Here is a 20,454-nt window from a genome sequence, read left to right as displayed (position 1 = left end):
AACAAAGATATTTGCAACAGATATAATGCTCCGATTTGCCAAATCTGAGCCAAGAATACATAACAGAATAGGGTGAGGGTTGAATCCCAACAAAATCGGAAAGCCAAGTAGGGAAAATCTTTCACTTCCGAAATGGCGAACAATACTAAATGCCAACAGGAATTCACATTACCCCTACGAAGAAACTTCCCAAGGGTTTACAAGTAACATTGACACGACAACTACACAAAATAGAAGATGGGTCCAAAATATATATAAATCAATTGGAACCATGAATACAAATATTATTATCTTGGGCCCCATATTTATTAATTTAAGTAACTAATTAAAGGTTCTTTTATTATATTATTTAAATTCTGGGACCAATTAATTAATTAAATAAAATTATTGCATTAAAATTTGGGACATGATGAATCCTTGCTACTCAAAGTTTGCTTGCCCTCGAGCAATCCATCATTAGACGAAAGGCCAATAGCTTCAAGGTCCCAAATCAAATGGGCAGGCAAGATGAGTGAAATGGCATCGATCCTCCACAACACCACATTGCCATCAAACTTTCGCTGCACCACTGTGATATAAATATTTTCGTGTCCTGAGTCACCAGGATCCCAAAGATGCCAATCATAATTGCATCGATGTCATTATGTTCATCAATCTCTTCTCAAAACTCATAACTTAGGCAAACCCTATTGCTCTCGCGCAAAAGTCCCTCACATGGAAAGATTGTAGTTATACATGCCTTGAGCACGGTTGGAGGATAGACTCCATCATCAAACAACAATAGCAATTGTTCCTGCAAACAAACTTCGCCCCATTCTCTAGGTTCATGATTCCATTTATGTGACTCTAGATTATTATCCATGCTCTCCTGTAGATTAGCAGCCTTTCTCTCATCCCACACACTAAGAGCATTATGGGGGTTCATTTCAACATTAGTTTTGTTGTTAGCACTAGGATTCCAAATGAAGCACGCAAGCGAGATGAGTGAATTGTCATCAAACCTCCCTTGTACCATAGTGTTATTAGGTGACTCTTGCACCACTTTGATATGAACATTGTCATGCCCTTTAGCAAGATCTCAATGACGCAAATCAATGAAATCTTCACGTCATTATGTTCAAAAATCTCTTTGGGTATGGTCATACACAGACGTTGATGCTGGCACAAACTTAGGCACTGACACAATCAAAATGATCACTACAATAGACGTAGCCACAATGACAGACACAAAATGATGATGGTGACGGACATGACGATGGACATGGTAGCAAACATGGCAGCGGTGATGGCAATAGACGCAATGATGATGATGGACATGGCAATGGTGACAACAACAAATACAATGAAAGTGATTAACACGATGACAGGCACGGTGAGAAACACGGTGATGGTGATGACAACAAACAAAACTATGGTGACAGATATACAACCTTGGCGATGAACATGACCATAATGATGGACATAGCTTTAGTGACAGACACAACCTTGGCAACAAACATGACCTCAATGACGGACACAACCTCAATGACAAATTGAGTGTCAACAACAGACATGGCTTCTATGATGGACACAACCTTGGCAACTAATAGAACCTTCATGACAGATAGTGCCTCGATGATGGGCACAGCCTCGGGCACAATGTTACATCCCAAAATTTTGACCTATTTAAAAATTCATTATAGCCGTCGAGATGATTAGTTAAAAACTATTGTTCTTCGTTGTTCATGTGAAAAGGGTAGTTATATGTGACTATTGTTTCATATGAATTTGGTTGTTATCAATTATTATGTATGATGTCATTACTTGTCATATGTTGATGATGGTAGTTAGCAGTTGCTTTTTTACTGGATAATGATAGTTAATTAATTTCTTTACTACTATATGTGTTATATGTTGGTATGGATTTATCATGAAGAACTTGTTATTATTGTGGAAAATGTTGCACGGGTGGTTGCAAGAGCAGACGAAGGGGGGAAGCATTGTTGAATAGGATCTATGGAATGGGGCACTATCTTAATCCATTTATCCAATCAATAGGTATGATTGCTAACTACCTTGGTAAGGGCCTAGTGACTACATAACAGGGTACATACATTGGACACGCATGAGCTACTTGGACAACAAATAAAACATTAACTATTTAAAATTCGTACCTTCAAATGGCTTATGTTGGTATTCTCATCATTTCATTTTATATATATATATATATATATATATATAAATGCACATAAGTATAAAGGTATGGTATCAACATGGTATTAAATTATTCAAGCTCATCTCTATCAACACACACACACACATGCATATACAATGAGAGCATATGAAAATAAAATATTATCCCAATTATGCACGTATATAGATATGCATATCCTAATAGGTATAATCTTGACACAATAATAGTATGATGATACCATTCGAAAATAATATATTTATGTGCAAATATATATATAATTATTAGTAATTCTCTTAATGAGTCCTTTGAATTCCTTCTTTTAAAATTATAAGTCTCTATGAGAGACAATATGTACACTTGGCAATTTCCTCCTTTTGAATTGATGAACCAAGAAGCCGATAATCTTTCTTGTAACTGCCATCAAGTGCCGCGGCTTCAATAGAGGTCTTCTATATTGTTTTACATTTAAAAGCTCGATAGTGTGTCTTGTAGTGATCATAAACACTGTTTTCCTTCACCATTCCTTCTTTGATTTCCTTACTCTTTTTCATACGACTGATATTGGAGTGCAACCAAGCTTGTTGTTTTTGCTATCGAAGGGACTCAACATTTCTGAAATCCATGTTGGCAATTGAGATTGTGAGAGCCGACCAGTCGGGATTTACCAAGTTCCAATTCCTCTTTGATCAGGTTATGTAAACAGTTCTATTCCTTATTTTGGTATATTTATGACACTTGAAAATCTAGATGCAAGGTAGTTTGAAGGATTTCCAATGTTCAGTGCTTGATTGTGAAGTAAAATAAGACTATCAAATAGCTCATCTGATCAAGCATACCAAGTTATCTAACCATGTTAAGTCTAAAACCGAATACATATGTCATGTTATGATTCCATTCTTGAATCAGCTTGTCTTTTAAATATGAATTATAATCCTCTGAATTTTCTTAAGAGAAGTCCTTGAGTCTTAAGGATGGCTTTATGCCAGTGTTAAAATGTTATTTTCCATTAGTTGAGTTTCAGCAAATGAATTGATATCCTCTGTGAACAGACACTCGGGACTCACTTGGCTGGTTAGCCAAGAGAGAGGGTGAAGAGGTGGAAAGGAAGTTTTGCAAAAACAAAGAACGAGAATCAGAATTGATATGATAACTTTATTTCTTTTAAAGAACTATTCGATAAGCTCATGCATGTCCAATCTACTTACCCTGTTGTCAAGTCGGGCAGTGGTGATCGGGTATTAGAAACCCATCTAAAACCTTGGCCAAGGTCGTGAAAGGCATGCTTGCCTTCTATAGATCACATGATGTTGCTGGCGCCAGTTAATCAAACATGCCCGTCTATTACTGAATGGACATTCTAAACACCGATATAGCTCGGATGGCTGGACTAATAGTGCCCCAAGCCTAGCCCCGGGGTAGGGAAGGCCTTTTTTATCAAAAGATTGTGTGGGAATTGATATGGTCCGCGGTTGGGAGGTTAAGCCTAAGCCAATGCTCCTCTTATCCAAAAGCCGAGATTTGCACAACCTTTACGAGACTTTCTAGTTAGTTTTTGTATGTTCTTCTACCCTTCTTTACTATGCATTTACTTTCTCTTGTGAATATCGAATATCATAGAATAAATGGTAATGATTGAAGTTCTTTCTATAATTATGATAGAAATCAGTTATTTCAGTTAGTTATTGTTTCAATTGGATGTCAAATCAGTTAATTTCACATGAAATGGAATTAAAGATGTTCACTTCGGTAAATTGGTTGAAGTATTGTTTTCATATTTGTTCTTAATTCATAATATAGCTCTATCTTTTTAGTTAAGAAAATTTATTTGTTACACACAGCTTGATTCGTCCATGTCTTCACAAGATCCATGCAAGTAACATCTTCATTTTTTAGGTGCTCCCCATGTTGGTGTAGTAGAAAGATTTAGCACATCCTCCTGGGGCAGCCCTGTAATCATGCCTTCATTCTCCTCACGTAATGTATCACCCTTATTGTTATCATCTATTTCCTCCCACTTGTACAAATGAGAATTTTTTTTCTTCACAATGCTTGTAAACATTATTGACAAATCTATATGCTATTATAGAGGGGATACATACTAGTTACGAACAACCCATAACATAGATGTGATGGGTTGGAATATTTCATCCATCTCTTCAATGTACGAAAACATAAGACTCTCCATAGCAACTGAAATCTTAGTATCATGATCTTCCTTGATGGTGACCAAGAAGTGATAAAACATATCATGGACCAAATTTTGCAATTCGAGATCTAAGAGAAGGTTACTTACTTTGACTTTTACACAATTCTCCAATATTGTAGATCTCCTACCAAAAGGGTCGCTACTGAAGTCATAAATACTCTGAAAGCTGTCAACTATCAAATGCAATATCTCTATCATGGTGTTATCATCATACGATGCTTTAGGAGGCGAAATTTTCAAGACCTCATTGAGACATGCTACAACTCCAAACTTTTTTCCTTGTCATGGTGTCTCAAAAGCCTGGGTTGACTTAAGGCATGCTTAATCGAGGAGAGGATTCTCTGTATAAATTTCGAAGGTAATCGGTTCACCTTGTTGTTTAGCTCTATAGTGTGATCCAAATACCAAAATCTCTCAATCATCCCAGCAGGTTGGCAAGATCAGCAGCTCCAACACCACCATAATGTCTTGAAGGCGATCTCAACCCGAATGCAATCTCGGTCTGAAGGCAATCTTGGCCCGAAGGCAATCTTGACCCGAAGGGGATCTTTGTCCGGAGGCAATCTTGATCCGAAGGCAATCTTGGCCCGTAGGGGATGTTGACTCGAAGGGAATCTCAACCTGAAGGCAATGACTTCTTGAAGGGGAACTTTACCCAAAGGCAATTGCTTTGATACCACTATAATGTCTCAAAGCGAACTTGGCTTGAAGGCAATCTCGGCCCAAAGGGAATCTCCTCTTGAAGGGGATCTCTGTCCGAAGGCAATCTTGATTTAAAGGGGATCTCTGTCCGGAGGCAATCTCGATCCGAAGGCAATCTTGCTTGAAGGGGATCTTGACCCGAAGGCAATTGTTTTCATACCACTATAATGTCTCGAAGGAGAACTCGGCCTGAAGGCAATCTCAACCTGAAGGCAACCTTAGCCCAAAGGGAATCTCTATCTGGAGGCAATCTCAACCTGAATGGGATCTTTGTCCAAAGGCAATCTCGATTCGAAGGTAATCTCGGCTCGAATGGAATCTCAATCCAAAGGGAATGACTTCCCGAAGGGAATCTCGACCCGAAGGCGATTGCTTTGATACCATTGTAATGTTCTGTACACATAGGAGAGGGAAGGAAACACGAAGGATTGACTTGGAGTTTCCACACAGTGACCAAACCATGGAAGTTGTACGTCGTATGGTAATGACCATGAGGCCGTATGGTGATAACATGTAGGTCGTACAGTAAGATAAAGTAGGTTGTACGAGAGTGTAGGACCATATAGAATGATGAGTGTTGGGAGCGGAGGAGTGAATGAAGTTTGGTTAGAGGGATTATGCTTCCTTCATTGATAATGTAGGGGTTTTCCAATCACCAAGATATCATTGCAAACACAAAACAAACACGATATATCAAAATCAATATATATTCTAGACAACATTTGACTTGCCAAATCTGAGTCAAGAATACATAATGGAATAGGGTGAGGATTAAATCCCACCAAAATCAGAAAGCCAAGTAGGCAAGATCTTTCACTTCCGAAATGGCGAACAATACTGAATTCCAACAAGAATTCATAGTACAAAGAAATAACCCAAATTCACATACTAAACAACTACCTACAACTGGTCATAAATACCCCTACAAAGAAACTTCCTAAGGGTTTACAAGTAATGCTGACATGACAACACCTACAAATAAAATAAAAGATGGGTCTGAGATATACATAAATCAATCGAAACCACAAATACAAATATTATTAACTTAGGCCTCATATTTATTAATTAAAGTAACTAATTAAAGGTCATTTTAATATTTAATTTAATTCTGGGACTAATTAATTAATTATCTAATTAAATTATTACATCAAAATTTGGGAGCATGACAATCCTCTGCATTTTCTAGTTTCCACATATATCTATTATTTTTCTCAACTTAAATCAGTTCACCTAGATCATTCCCACCCAAATAGTTTTTAATTGGCAATCTTGTGGAAATGTCTGTGTTTTGTATCAGGTGGGAATGGAAAAGAATGGCATCAATTATCCTTTAAAAAGATGCATTCACATCGAGATCTGCATCCATTGATTCAGCCTTCCCTCTCAACACTTTGTCAATGACGAAGTTCAGGGAAATGGTTAATTTGGATGTAATAGTGGAATAACAAATTCCAGAATAGTGAATTTGGAATATCAAATTCCAATAGCTAAATAGACTCTATATGGGTTTGAGGGGAAGCAACGAAAAGCTGCACAAAGTGTTAGATGTGAGAAAAACCCAACAATCGAGGGAGTGCAATTTTTCTTTTAGGATGATTGAAAAGATGAAACATAAATTATAAAAAAACATTTATAGGGCAACATTTATGATTCTTTAGAACTGTTTTTTCCACTTTCTTTTGGCCTGATGCCCTTAAATTCATGCACAAATGCTTGTTTTCTCCTCTCCTTCCTTTTCCAATTTGCTGTTCAAACCTGAAACAAACGAGTTTGATTGAAAAAATGAAAAAAAAAACTCACTTTTTGTTGCTTCAACTTGCCCAAGTAGACCTAAGAGTCTAAACCCTAAGATTCACAAGTCCAAGTGTGGGAGTGAATGAGTCCTTGAATGAGACTTGCCCAAGTACTAACTAAGAATCTTCGGAAATAGACGTGCCCTTGCATGAAACTTAGTCGACTTTTCAATAAGACTTTAGGATTTGGCTCATGAGTTCTTGGTGAGCTAATTGGCAAGCTCTTGGATTCAAGAGTCCTACCAAATACTCTCCTAGACTTAAGAGTTTTGTCATCTTTACAACAATCATCATATATCACTTTATTTGTTTCACCACTTACATGCAGTCCTTGTCTTTTTAGGTATATTTGAGCCAACATTGATGCAACATTTTATCAAAGATTTAACAGTCTTAATGGTCTCGTGGTGCATATGGCTATGCTCCCTAAAGTTTCCATAAGAAGGATGGCAGGGGATGAGGGGACACATTTCCAAGATAGTTTTTTTTAGGGCCAATTTTAAAGAGATAGTAGGTGATAGCAATTTAAAAATAGGGAAACTTAAAAAGTTTAAGTAGATTTGAAATAGTCATATGGTAAATGATAATATCATAGAAATGAGACTTCTTACATTTGGGAGCCCCTAGCAAGTCACCGAGTTTGGGACACTTGGATTTGGGTCTGAATATTTGGTCGAACTTGTTGAGTCTTGGCTTAAGACTTGACCATTTTGTTTTTAACTTAAATCTCACACAATTTTGATGTTTTTTTAGTTTATGAGATGCCTAGACCATATGTATGGAAGATAATATTTAACCCCGCATCCTTTTCTAGTGAGTCTCATTTTCTTAATCTGAATATATACATGAAATATAACACGACACATGTTGAAATTTGACTTAAAGTTATATTCATGCATATATTATTAGGATGTTTGAGAGTGGTTTCAGATCTCTCCAAGTTGTAATATAGATTTTAGGCTTTACAAGATCCATTAAATTTCACACTTAGTCAAACTTTAGTATTAGCTTCTTTAAGCTTTCTTTTATTCTCTATGTCACTTCACACTTAGTCAAACTTTAGTATTAGCTTCTTTAAGCTTTCTTTTATTCTCTATGTCACTTTCTTTATCTCCCTTGAGCTCTAGACCTATCTCTCATCTTACCATTCTTCCTCTATCTCCTCTCTTTACCTTTCTCTATCTCATTGTCTTCTCTCTCGTCCAAGATATAGACCTATCTTTGTACATCTCTTTCTCACCTCTAGACCCCCGAAGGGGAGCTAGCCAACCTCATTTTGGTGTTGCTCTCAAACCCCCATCAAATTATGAGTCGAAGCAAATATAGGCCATTGGTGAATCACGATCATAATAATCTACATGATACATATCACTTGTTACAGATATCTTAATATTCTTAGTCACAGCCATAGACAAAGATTATTATATTTCAATCATTGGACAACTTGTTTACTAAACAAGGACTGCCATAGGCAAAGATGGGTCGCTACTGCCCTTGTACTACTGAATACAAGTTAAGGCATAGTTGGTAAGAAATGCCATGCTAATTTATCAATTATTACATTGCATAGACAACAAATAGAATAATCTCATCTATTTGTTTCCTAACTAAAGTCAAATATGAGAACACCATTTATCTTTCCACCCGAGTGCTCATCTTTGTTGATGAGCTTGTCAACAAACATGCAGTATTGAAGGTCTCAATAGCAAGTTAATAATAGATTCCTTAGTTGAATATACGATCATTAACAGAAACAAATATCATGACTACATCATCCATGATCCATCTTAGATGTTGGTACATGACTTGTTGCAATGTTGGGATGAGTAATGCAACCTCCTTTGAGTTTTAATCTTATGATTTTAATTAAAAAATTGTTTTGATGCCATAGATTTTATATTGCATAAGTTTTGTATATGATTGATAATATTTAAACAAGAGCTGGAGTCCCTGCCTTTAGCTTAGAATGAGAAAATGTTTTACAATTAGAGAGTTAATTATAGAGGTATCAAAATATTATTATAAAAAACAACTTTACATGTATGTAATATTTGTATGAGAGATTGAGAATGCATCTCAAACGACTGCACAATTGTATGAGGTGCCCAAATTTTATTTTTAAAAATTTAATTTATTTTAGTAGATTTATCACATATTTTATACTAACTTAAAGTTTAAATTTTAAGTTATTGAGATAGAATGAATAAATAGCTATATATCATTTAACTATTATTAAGACAAACAACTTAGAAGTTATAAAATGCAATCTATAGAATAGATATAATAATAATTAATTATGCATTTGTAAGTTTAATTACACTTTAAAATATATTTATAAGAAGGTTCATGTTCATAAAATGTAATATAATTTATAATAGAAAAAGGTCAATGTATTTTCTTAGAAAGCTCTTTGATTTTGAACATTATAAAAATAAAAATATATCAAATACAATCCAAGAACAATGCATGCCAATTGACTCCTGCTCTATATGTAATTTGTTTTAATTAGCTTTCTTCAAATCTTCTTTTTTATCAAATATATCTATATATCAATTATATATTATATATAAAGGAAGCCTAAAGATATGGAGGCTTATATTTAGCTTTACAAAAGATATCACATTTTTTTAAAAGTAAAGGAAGTGAAAATGAAAGGGAAAATAATGGGCAGAACTATATTGTAGAATAATTTTTTATGGTCCATATAAGAAAATTATATGATTAATTTCATTAAAAAGAAAATTTAAGATAATTGCATGTAAATTATATTATTAAATAATCATGAATCGCCATAAATTATGAAGTTTTAAATATATCTAAAGAACTCACTTAAAATATATATATATATATATATATATATATATATATATATCTTTTATCGCTAAATGGTCAAAGCCTAGATTAATTATTGTTATTTATTGTAATTAATTATTTATGTGTTAAGCGAATTCGACCCAAGACCTCCCACATGAGAGGCTCACAAATTACCGTTGTGTTGTAGGCTCTTGCCTCTATATATATATAAATTAAAAACATCAAAATATTGCTGCACATGTATACAAAGTGAGCTCTGCAATGTACCATTGACGATAAAATTAGTAACTTCTGCTTATAATATTGGCATTGGACACTCAAATTTAATTTATGGGCGTCTTAAACATTTTTCCCCAAAAAAGCAAAGAGCTTATCAATCATTAGGAAAAGAAACCATAAATTAAATCATAAGTTTTAAAGCAAGTTGAACAGCAGTTAATGCAGAGATATTTTTGAATGCGTGCTCAACGTTTTCTTTTTCCCTAATTTTTTTCATTCTAAAAATTAGATTTTTCCCGAGGAAATTGGCCTTGGAGATTTCAGAAATTAAATGTTACAAATGAATTAAAAAATACTTTGTTTTAAACCTTGGCTTCAAACATTTCTAAAAGGAAGCCAAAGTGTGGAAACACTTCCAAATGCTAAATCTAATAGGAGAGCTGATTTATAAAAACTCTTACAAACCCTTAAGCTATTGCAAACTAGATAAACCCATATGGAAACATGTTTCAGCAAATAAACTCACAACACAAGATATACATGGAAAACCCTTGTGGGAAAAAACCCACCCTCCAAAAGTCAGAATCAATTGTATTATCTACAACAACAACAATTACAATACAAACCTTGAGCCAATGCTCATCAAGAGAAATTACAACAGAAGAGAATTATACATAATATTTGACACAAACACTCCTTGGAAGATATCCAAAACAACCATACAAAATGCACTAAGGGGCTACATATATATAGAGCTCAACACAAGTGGATAGAGCCCATGGTTTCCAAAACCATCTCCAATATCAAAGAGGTATGTGGTGTCGATTTGCTAAATGAATGACACATCACACATAGAAACTTCCAGAATATCTCAACCATAATTGTCACCATTCCATACGCAACACCTACCTCACACCACTTGTCAATAGTGAACTCCACCTTAAATATAAATTGCCAAATATTAACTCTCCATGACTCTTCCACTGAACTAGTAATTGCCATATCCATTACATAGATTCAACATAGCAACTTATGACACTAGCTCCTTAACTTTAGGACTTTTAAAATAGGCTACAGGAAATAAATAAATAACATGTTTGGATTAAAAGGTTGAGACACCTTTATCCAAACATTCTCCCACTTGTCGAAGACCTATCAAGAATCAAAAAACTCTGTCACTCGCTCAAGGCCCCAAGGCCCATATAATCAACACACCATCTGAACTTCTCAATTCTCAGTTGCTTCGTCAATGCATCTGCAACATTCTCCAAAGTACCAACTTTTTCCAACTTTATCTTTCCTTCTTCCACCATATCATGAACAAAATGATACTGTACATCAATATGCTTTGTTCTAGCATGGAAAGTGGCATTCTTTGTTAAATAGATAATACTTTGGCTATCATAATAGATAGTAATTTCTCATGCATCAAAACCAATATTAAAACACAATTTCTTAAGCCAAATGACCTCTTTAGAAGCATGAGTAGTTGCCATACACTCTGCTTCCGTAGTGGACAAAGCAGCTACAACTTTCCACTTACTCATCCAACTAATTGCACCACCAACCATTGTGAAAACATATCCAATAGTAGACCTTTTGTGTCAATGTCACCTGCCCAATTTGAATTCACATATCTACAAATGCAAAGAGAATGTCGAGATACAGTAGGATTACCATGAAAACATAAGCAATACTCAGATGTGCCCCTCTGATACCTGAACAATCTCTTAATTGCATTCCAATGCACCCTTCCAAGATTAGCCATATATCAATTAAGAACTCCCACTGCTCGAGCAATGTTTGGTCTCGTACAAACCATAGCATACATCAAGCTGCCAACACCATTCACATAAGGTACTCTAGACATGTCCTGCATAGAAAGCTTCGTTCCCTGTATCATTGGAACAACTAACTGCATGCAAGCTGTCATGCTGAATTTCTTCAACACTGAGTTAACATACTTCCTCTGGCCTATCCAAAGATTTCCGCTAGCCCTATTTCTAATGACCTCAATCCCAAGAATATATCTAGCTGCACCTAGATCTTTCATTTTAACTTGTGTTGCTGCTTGAGACTCATTCTTTTACCATCCCCAATAAACAACATATCAACCACATACAGGACTATGATAAAATGTGACCATTTTTCAGATTTATAACATGCACAATGTCTGGATTTAGATCTCAGAAATCCCAAGGACAACACATAGGTGTCAAACTTTTGATACCACATTCTAGGATACTATTTAAAATCATATAGAGATTTCTTCAACGTACAAGCAAGATTTTATTTTACCTTTTTCAATAAAATGCTTTGGCTGTGATATATAAATTTTGTCCTCCAAATCACCATGAATGACTGCTCTCTTCACATCCATTTGCTCAACTTCAAAATCACAAACTGTTGCAAGTGATAACAACAATCAAATAGATTTTAGCTTCGCTACATGAAAGAATATTTCATCATAACCAATTCCCTCCACTTGTGAATACCCCTCTGCGACCAATTGTGTCTTATACTTCTCAACATTGCCATCTGGGCCCAAGTTCTTATTGAACACCCATTTACATCCAACATGTTTGTGTCCTTCAGGGAAGATTCCAGATCCCATGTAGCATTCTTCTTCAATGCTGCCATCTCTCCATTCATGGCTTTCATCCAGGAATCTGCATCATTCATACCCATAACTTCTCTAACAATCCTAGGCTCATCAGTGTTAGTAATCAAAGCAAATATACAATTGGAGTCCAACAAAAAATATACAAACCTTTTAGGTGAATAACCATATCTATCAAGTTGCTTCCTATCACGAGTAGACTTTCTCAAAGTTTGAGGCTCAGGTTCTTGCTCTTCTTCAAAAATTTCAGAGCTACTTAAGCTCTCTTTGTTATCAAGTCCATTTGGAGCTCATATTTCTTCCTCCTTAGGGGTATAAGGAATATGAACTACCTCCTTTTTTTTGTTTCTCTTACTTGTTTGGCTGCAAATCAACTGTGGAAGGTTTCAGCTCATGAAATATCACACTTCTACTATAGATCACCTTCTTTGCATCCGGATCCCAAAGCTTGTAACAATTCACATCGACACCAAAGCCAATGAAGATGCACTCAACCGCCTTGTTCTCCAATTTTGATCTTTGCTCACTAGGCACATAAGCATAGGCCTCACAACCAAAGACTCTGAGATGTTTCAATGAGGGCTTCATCGGTCACTCCAACTCTGTGAGACCTTGCAACAGTTTATTCCGACAATGACACTCCTCCAGTAGCTCATGAAGATAGTGCAAGGCTCATTTGCAATCATATCCTTCTGTGACCAAATTCTACATGTCTACAAAGGATTCCTAATCCTTTCCTTAGTACTTCTCTTTTCTTCTTGTTTCTTGCTTTCTTTTCTTGGACATCATTTGGTGCTCCTGCTTCTCTTTGTTTTCTTGTTGTAAGCTCTTAGTCCCATAGACCCTTTTGTGGTCTTTTGTTGGACATTAATATTATTATCTTATCTTGCTAGACCACACCTCCATGGGTGTCTTCTCAAAAAGTGTTGAAGTACGAAATCTGTTAATTAAATAACATGAAGTGGCTACAGCTTCAACCTAGAACTTTTGTTTAGGCCCAACACCACTCAACATACTCCTTGCCCTCTCCATCAATGTTCTATTCATCCTCTTTGCAACTCCATTCTGTTGTGGACTCTATGGAGTTGTCTTATGTCTCTCAATTCCATGATCCTCATAGAACATGCCAAATTTTACTAAACAAAACTCACCGCCATTGGTAGTCCTCAAACACTTGATTTTTCTACCAATCTAATTTTCAACCAAGGACTTAAATTCCTTAAACCGAATAAAAATTTAAGATTTATTTTTGAGGAAATATACAAATGTCCTACTATAATGATTTATGAATGAGACAAAGTCCACAAATCTAGATATTGAAGGTACATTGACTGGACCAAACACATCTGAATGAATTTAATTCAAAACTCTAGAGGACTTACGAGAACTGGACTAAAATGAAATATGGTGTTGTTTACCATAAATACAATGTTCAACTCTAGATTACAATCATCAAGGCTTTCAACAAGGCTCTTATTTTTCAGAGCTCTAAGACCTTTCTCACCAATGTGACCAAGTCTTTGGTGCCATGATGGTTGTCTTCTCAGATGGGAGCTTCATCTCCAAAGCATTTTCACCCAAAGGTACCTAGAAAGTGTGACCTTCAGATGTAGAAACAATAATCTTCATCTTTGCTTGATCTGATGGTGAGGATGAAGAATCCAAAACCTTTTTCTTGGACTTCACAAAAGCACTATTGCACTAAGTTACACATGCATCCAGCCTATACAAGGTGCCAATTCTAACACCCTTAGCAAGCACCATAGAGCCTCTTGTAATCTTGCATCCACCACTCGAGAACACAACCTGTACACTTGCATCAAGCTTGCTGACTGCAAGTAGGTTTCGTGTCATACCAAGGATATACAGTACACCATCAATCCCCTTCACTCCACCATTAGGGAATTTGATCTTGACTCTACCACGACCAACAATATTCAGGCAAGAGTTATCACCTAGATACACCTTCCCACCATCAAACTCTTCATACTTTGAAAACCAATCTCTGTGAGATGGAAAGAAACCCCTGAATCTATCAACCACACATCTTTTGATGCATGCGTTTCCAAGGCTGCGACAAAAGCATCTACATCATCTTGAGAGGATTTTTAAGAGTCAAAATCAGAATTAGAGAAATCTTTTTTATGTTTCTTTTTCTTCTCCTCCTTGCACTCTTTGTAGAGATGACCAGGTTTGCCACAATTCCAACATTTCACCTTAGAACTTTTACCAAGAGATTTAGATCTCCCAAGAGACTTGGATTTTCCCTTTTTGTCCTTCTTGGCATTCTCCAGTGTTCTACCACGAGCAACTAGGGCGTCCTTACCTATCTCAGAAGATTTTCTTCACATCTCTTTAGATAACAACGAACCAACCACATCCTCCAATTTGAAAGTGGTTGTGGTGCTTCCAATAGCTATAACTAGGTAATCCCATGAGTCCAGCGAAAAACATAATAGAAGCATGCATTTATCTTGATCATCAATCTTATCACCAACATAATTCATTTGGGCAACTAGCATATCAAATGCATTCAAGTGATCAACAATAGAACTTCCTTCCTCTATCCTCAAAGAATACAACTTCTCTCTCAAGAATAACTTATTTACCAAGGATTTACCCTAATAAATATCACCAAGCTTCTTCCAAAGATGAGCTGCAGTCTTCACTTTATGGACATTTAAGAGCACTGAATCAACCTAATGGAGTCTTATAAACCCCTTGGTTTTTCTATCCATTTTAAGCCAATCATTTTGTGATGTAGTTTGAGGTTTTGTTGAAGAAACTGCATCCCATAGATCTCTATCTACGAGCATGTCCTCCATTTTTAGTTTCCACAACTCAAAATTGCTGCCGTTATATTTATCCATCTCTACTCTGCTGGATGTGCTTGTATATCAGCAGATATACGTGGGAAAACCCTTGCAAGAAAAATCCCACCCTCCAAAAGCTAGACTCAATTTTAGTATGAGCAGCAACAACAGTTACAATACAATCTCTGAGCCAATGCTTATCAAGAGAAATTACAGCAGCAGAGAATTCTAGAGAATATCTGACACAAACACTCCTTAGAGGATATCCAAAACAACCATACAAAATGCACTAAGGGGCTACATATTTATAGAATCTTATGCAAGTGGATAGAGCCCATGGTTTCCAAAATCATCTCCAATACCAAAGAGGTATGTGGTGTCAACTTGCTCAACCAATGACACGTTGCACATAGAAACTTCCAGAATATCTCAACCGTCACGGTCACCATTCCATACGCAACACCTACCTCACACCACTTGTCAATAGTGAACTCCACCATAAATATAAACTGTCAAATATTAACTCTCCATGACTCTTCCACCGAACTAGTAACTGCCATATCCATTACATAGATTCAACATAAAAACTTATGACACTAGTTCCTTAACTTTAGGACTTCTAAAATGGGCTGCAAGAAATCAATAAAATAAATAATATGTTTGAACTTAAAGGTTGAGACACCTTTATCCTAACAATTTCCTTTAGTTACAATTTGCATCTATACTAATGTGATTGATGTATACTTTTGTATGTGATCAAATTAGCTTCTATTTTATGATGTCATTGTGTTTTTAAGGTTTATTTAACAAAGGGTGCATGAAACAAGCATTAAATTCTCAAGAATCTCTGAATTTTTTGGACTTTTCACTTTGCCAAACTTTTGCTTAGTTCGAGTCCGAGCCCATATTGTGCTTACAGAATCCAAGGCGAGTCTGAGACTCCTATCTATGGATAGTATAGATCAGACATTCATCATAGAGGATTTGTTAGCATTTGTAATTTTATAGGAACTATTATGTTCTATCTGTGTGTGTGTGTGTGTGAGTGAGTGAGAGAGAGAGAGAGCATGAATTAATAAAGACATGTTTGAATCATGTATGTATATCAGGTGAGTTTAGTATTAACTTCCCTGAAGCCATCAAGACTTTTTACTGTTGTCAAACTAATTGGCAAAGATTAAAGGTTAGGTAAAATGATAACTGGTTATGTTCCAGGTTGATCACAGCTGAGATACCAATAAATGGGATTGTTCTGAGTTGCATGTTGACGCTCGATTGACACTTTTTTGTACACCTAGTGTCATTTCCGCTGACCATGATTCAATTCATATTCAGCAGTATAATGACTATAGTTTTCCACCTTCGTCTGTGGCAGTACTTGTATATTGATCAGGTTGTCCAATGTCTAAAATGAGATAATCCTGGACTGTGCTTTCAACTCTGAAGATGCAGAGATATGCAACATTGGGTATGTATTTTGTAGATTTTGTGATCATGCTTAATCATGGTTGATTACTTGGTCTAGGGGTAGCAAATTGAAAGGTTGGGAGATTTTTAAACAAAAAATGACTACAATGTGCCCAGGTATGGAAGGAGAGAGGCAGACCCTAAATATTTTTGATGTTTTGGGGACATTTCTGAAATTTTGAAATAAAAAAGTGGACTGAGTGGGGAGCTTTTTACCTGTGCCACCCATTCCTGGAGAGCATAGTTTTAAAGTTTAAACCTGTATTTGTGATTCAAACATTATTTTGTCAAAATTATCTACTTATGCTACAAATTTGGTCATATTAGTATTACTGATCGTACTTATTTTTGATAAAAACGGTATTATGGAAATGATATAATTTAAACAAATCTTGAGAGAAATAGGAAAAGTGACCATATAAAATCAAAATGCAACCATTTTGACAATTTGTCTAACAGAATTCTTATTTTATTGTACTTGGTCTCTTTCTTTGTATAGCCAATAGGTATTTTTTGCCAATCACAATTTCGGGAAGCATTGACCTTAACTCTTGCCATGAGTGGTTAGGTGGCCTGACTGCAAAATAGCAAATTATCAAATTTTATTTAATTGTCTCTTCATGAATTGCCAAGAGTTCGAGGAGTTTTCGAAATGCTTGCAGGTCTAGTTGAGCTTGAATTAGTTATCTGGGTATACTTTTTCCTTTTTATTTGAAAGGAAAATTTCTGAAGGAGAATCTATTTTTTAATGTGACCTACTATGGGGCAGCTAAAAGCCACATGAACTCACCAATGTCTACAGGAACTAGAGATATCCATCAGACAAGTTCAACTTCGATAACAGTAGACCTAGATAACCTAGATAGAATCATTAGTTTACTGGTGGTGGTGAAAGATAAAACAGAGAGGCCTGCAATAGGAAGTGTATATTTAGCGAGGATAAACATTTCCCTGGAAATAATAAGAAAATCATCATTTGCAAAAATATTATGTAAGATCAAATTGATAATAGATTTAGAAGCCTGACACCAGAACTAGTATTGGGAAGGTGAAACATTGTGTTAGTAGCTTGCAATCCAATGCATAAACAGACGACTTTTGACTTTAGACTTAAGTATCTTGGTGCAGTGGCAGGGCATTGTACTACTGTAATTGGATAAGGGTAGTTTGTCTTAGCTATGATCTATATGACTTTATAAAAGCATTTAAATTATGACCTCTACAAAAACGTTGATGCTATCCGTGCACTTGCTCATTTTAGTGACATTTTTATTTGTGACAAGGGTATGCTAACTCTCTTATTTGCTCCCAATTGTGTTTCAGATGCATGAAAAGAAGGCCATGCTTGAGAAAGTCCCAGAGCAAGTGATTCTATTTGAGATTCGCAATGTTGTTGAAAGGATGCAGAGACTAAATAACTCTCTCACAAAAACGGTGTGTTAATTACTAACATGCATTTAATCGTTTAGCTTACTGACAAAATCCTCAGTTTGAAAGCTTATTCTTTTTCATTTAAGTGCATGTTCAGGAAAAAGATGTTGAAAACTATTTTAAGTCAATGCGGAAGGAGGCAAATGCAGTGATGGATGCACAACTTGAAGCAGAGGAAGCTAGAATGCGTGGCATGGTACAGATGCAGTTATCTTACAAGAATGTGTTGCAGGAGAAAAGTGGGGAAAAAAAAGAAAATACCATGCAAAAGATGGTGCCTCCAATGTCTGCAAACATGTCAGAGGAGAATATTGCACAGAAAAAAGAAGATAAAGCTTCTACGGATCTGTCAAATTCAGTGTCACAGAAAGTTGAAATAACTCTTGAGAGCAAAGCAAAAATTCAACAGGATCCTGGGACATGAATACATTTGTCAATTGTTTTCACTGATTTTTGTGTAACCTTTCTCCAGTAACTGTTTTTATTTTCATCTCTCTTGCAGAGGGAAGTGGTTACTCAAAGCTTCCTGGTTAAGGCTCGTGTTATAGATTGAAATGGCGGTCAAAATTCCCCATATATGAAGGCCTTTGTTTTTTAGTTTTGAGAGAAATTCAAATAAACAAGACATAGTCTATGCTAGCCATGCAATTTTTTACTTGTTTGGGTTTATGATAATTAAGTTTGGCATCTGAAAGATATAGGGGGTTGCAGAAAGTTGACGGAAGACAACTCTCTGGGAAGAACATAGATTCTCTTTGTTGTTGAAGATGCAGTTTATGGTTTATCGTTTAAAATTGATGTGGCAATTTTCATTCTACCTAGTCAATACTAAAACGTGTTTCCCATATTTTGACAACTTTGACATCCTCATTATAGTTGGATGCAATAGGGATTTTCCACACTATCTTACATGAGGGTCTCATATCCATCAACAACAATTAATTACTGTGTGCAAGACATGATACATAGTTCGCTTAGCTCATTTAGTTTGTAGTTGCTCAGATTAGGGGCCCTTAATAATATAGGGTAGGGAGATTATTGTAGGGGCCCCTTCGCCTATTATTGTAGGGGTAGGGCGCCCTACTATTATAATTATTCTTAAGATTAATTCTAATTCTAATGCCTTTATAATTATAATAGTAGGGGTCCTAAACTGTTATCCTCATCATTCGTTATCTCCATATCCAGCTAGCGTGTATGTTTCTGATGCCTCAGTGATTGAATCCAGAAGTGCCAGTGGCAAAAGAGATGGGTAAGTAGGGCCAGCAAATAAAGAGCATTGGGGCTATTGGGCAATTCACCGGCATTAGCAGACCTCCTCCCTTAGAATAGTAGGGGTCGATGTCCTACTTGCATTAGCAGATGGTTCGAAGTGACTTAGATGTCCTACTCAGTTATCTCATTGATCCCTCCATCCGAAACTACAACTCTATAATAAATAGTTCCAACAGGAACAACTTAAGCATCACCTTCAGTTCAAGATCGAGACCGAGTCACCTGGGTTGAATCATTTCCTGTTGCAGAACCCGTTAAAGCAATGGAAGCAACACAAAATATACCAGTAGCACCCGTAGTAGCATCCCTTCCTTCAGGTAGAGATCGAGTGCCATAGTCTACAACTCCTCTTCCAGTCCTAGCCTCTCGCATGACATTGGTGGATATGAAATCTCCACTTAGACCTTCCATTTTTAGATACTTATGTAGCTAGCACCATTGATCATTGCCTCGATTCCATTTCGAGAGCCATTAGTGACATTTGATCTTGTTGAAGCAGTTCTATGTGCTAGTGGAAATCAACTAGTTTACCTAACAGAAGCATAAGCAGTTTCACCACCACCTTACCATCTTACTTGTTAGTTTCCATTCGAGAACAATACCCCATAGAATTGTAGGGCCCCTACTATTCCAAGGGGAGTTTCGGAGCGATATTCAGTTTCTAGAGATCGAGACTTGGTATCCGAAAGCCAGGTTAAGATTAAGTTCGATAGCCCATTGAAGAAGTTGTTGATCCTTGCACAGTGAATGATCTAGTTGATTCATCGGTTGAAGAACCACCATTAGAAGCACCCCTGGATCCAGTTGCCTATAGATGAGTTGGCCAAAAGTAGGAGCAACCACTATGTTATAAAGACATGGGCATGGGAGGTATCAATTTGAGAACCACCAATCTATTAGCTAGTTCCAGCTTATTTCCCAGCTAGTATACCCTCAGAGAC

General features: G+C 36.2%; 1 protein-coding gene across 4 annotated transcripts in view; it reads left to right on the top strand.

Moving 5' to 3' along the window:
* Positions 1–18,877, top strand: part of LOC149556236 (transcription factor IIIB) — a 137,378-nt gene extending 118,501 nt beyond the window's left edge. For all 4 annotated transcript variants that reach the window (XM_089830386.1, XM_089830383.1, XM_089830385.1 and 1 more), the window contains 2 exons: positions 18,131–18,241; positions 18,336–18,877. In XM_089830386.1, coding sequence (XP_089686512.1) covers positions 18,131–18,241; positions 18,336–18,662 — 438 coding nt within the window. In that variant the 3' untranslated portion in view covers positions 18,663–18,877. The remainder of the gene's footprint in view (positions 1–18,130; positions 18,242–18,335) is intronic.
* The last annotated feature ends 1,577 nt before the right edge of the window (positions 18,878–20,454 follow it).

Source organism: Cupressus sempervirens, chromosome 5, assembly GCF_028749045.1.
Source record: "Cupressus sempervirens isolate cs-2001-9-10 chromosome 5, ASM2874904v1, whole genome shotgun sequence".
Taxonomy (NCBI): Eukaryota; Viridiplantae; Streptophyta; class Pinopsida; order Cupressales; family Cupressaceae; genus Cupressus; species Cupressus sempervirens.
The sequence above is the reverse complement of the archived record's forward strand: the minus strand, read 5'-3'. Positions and strand labels throughout refer to the sequence as shown.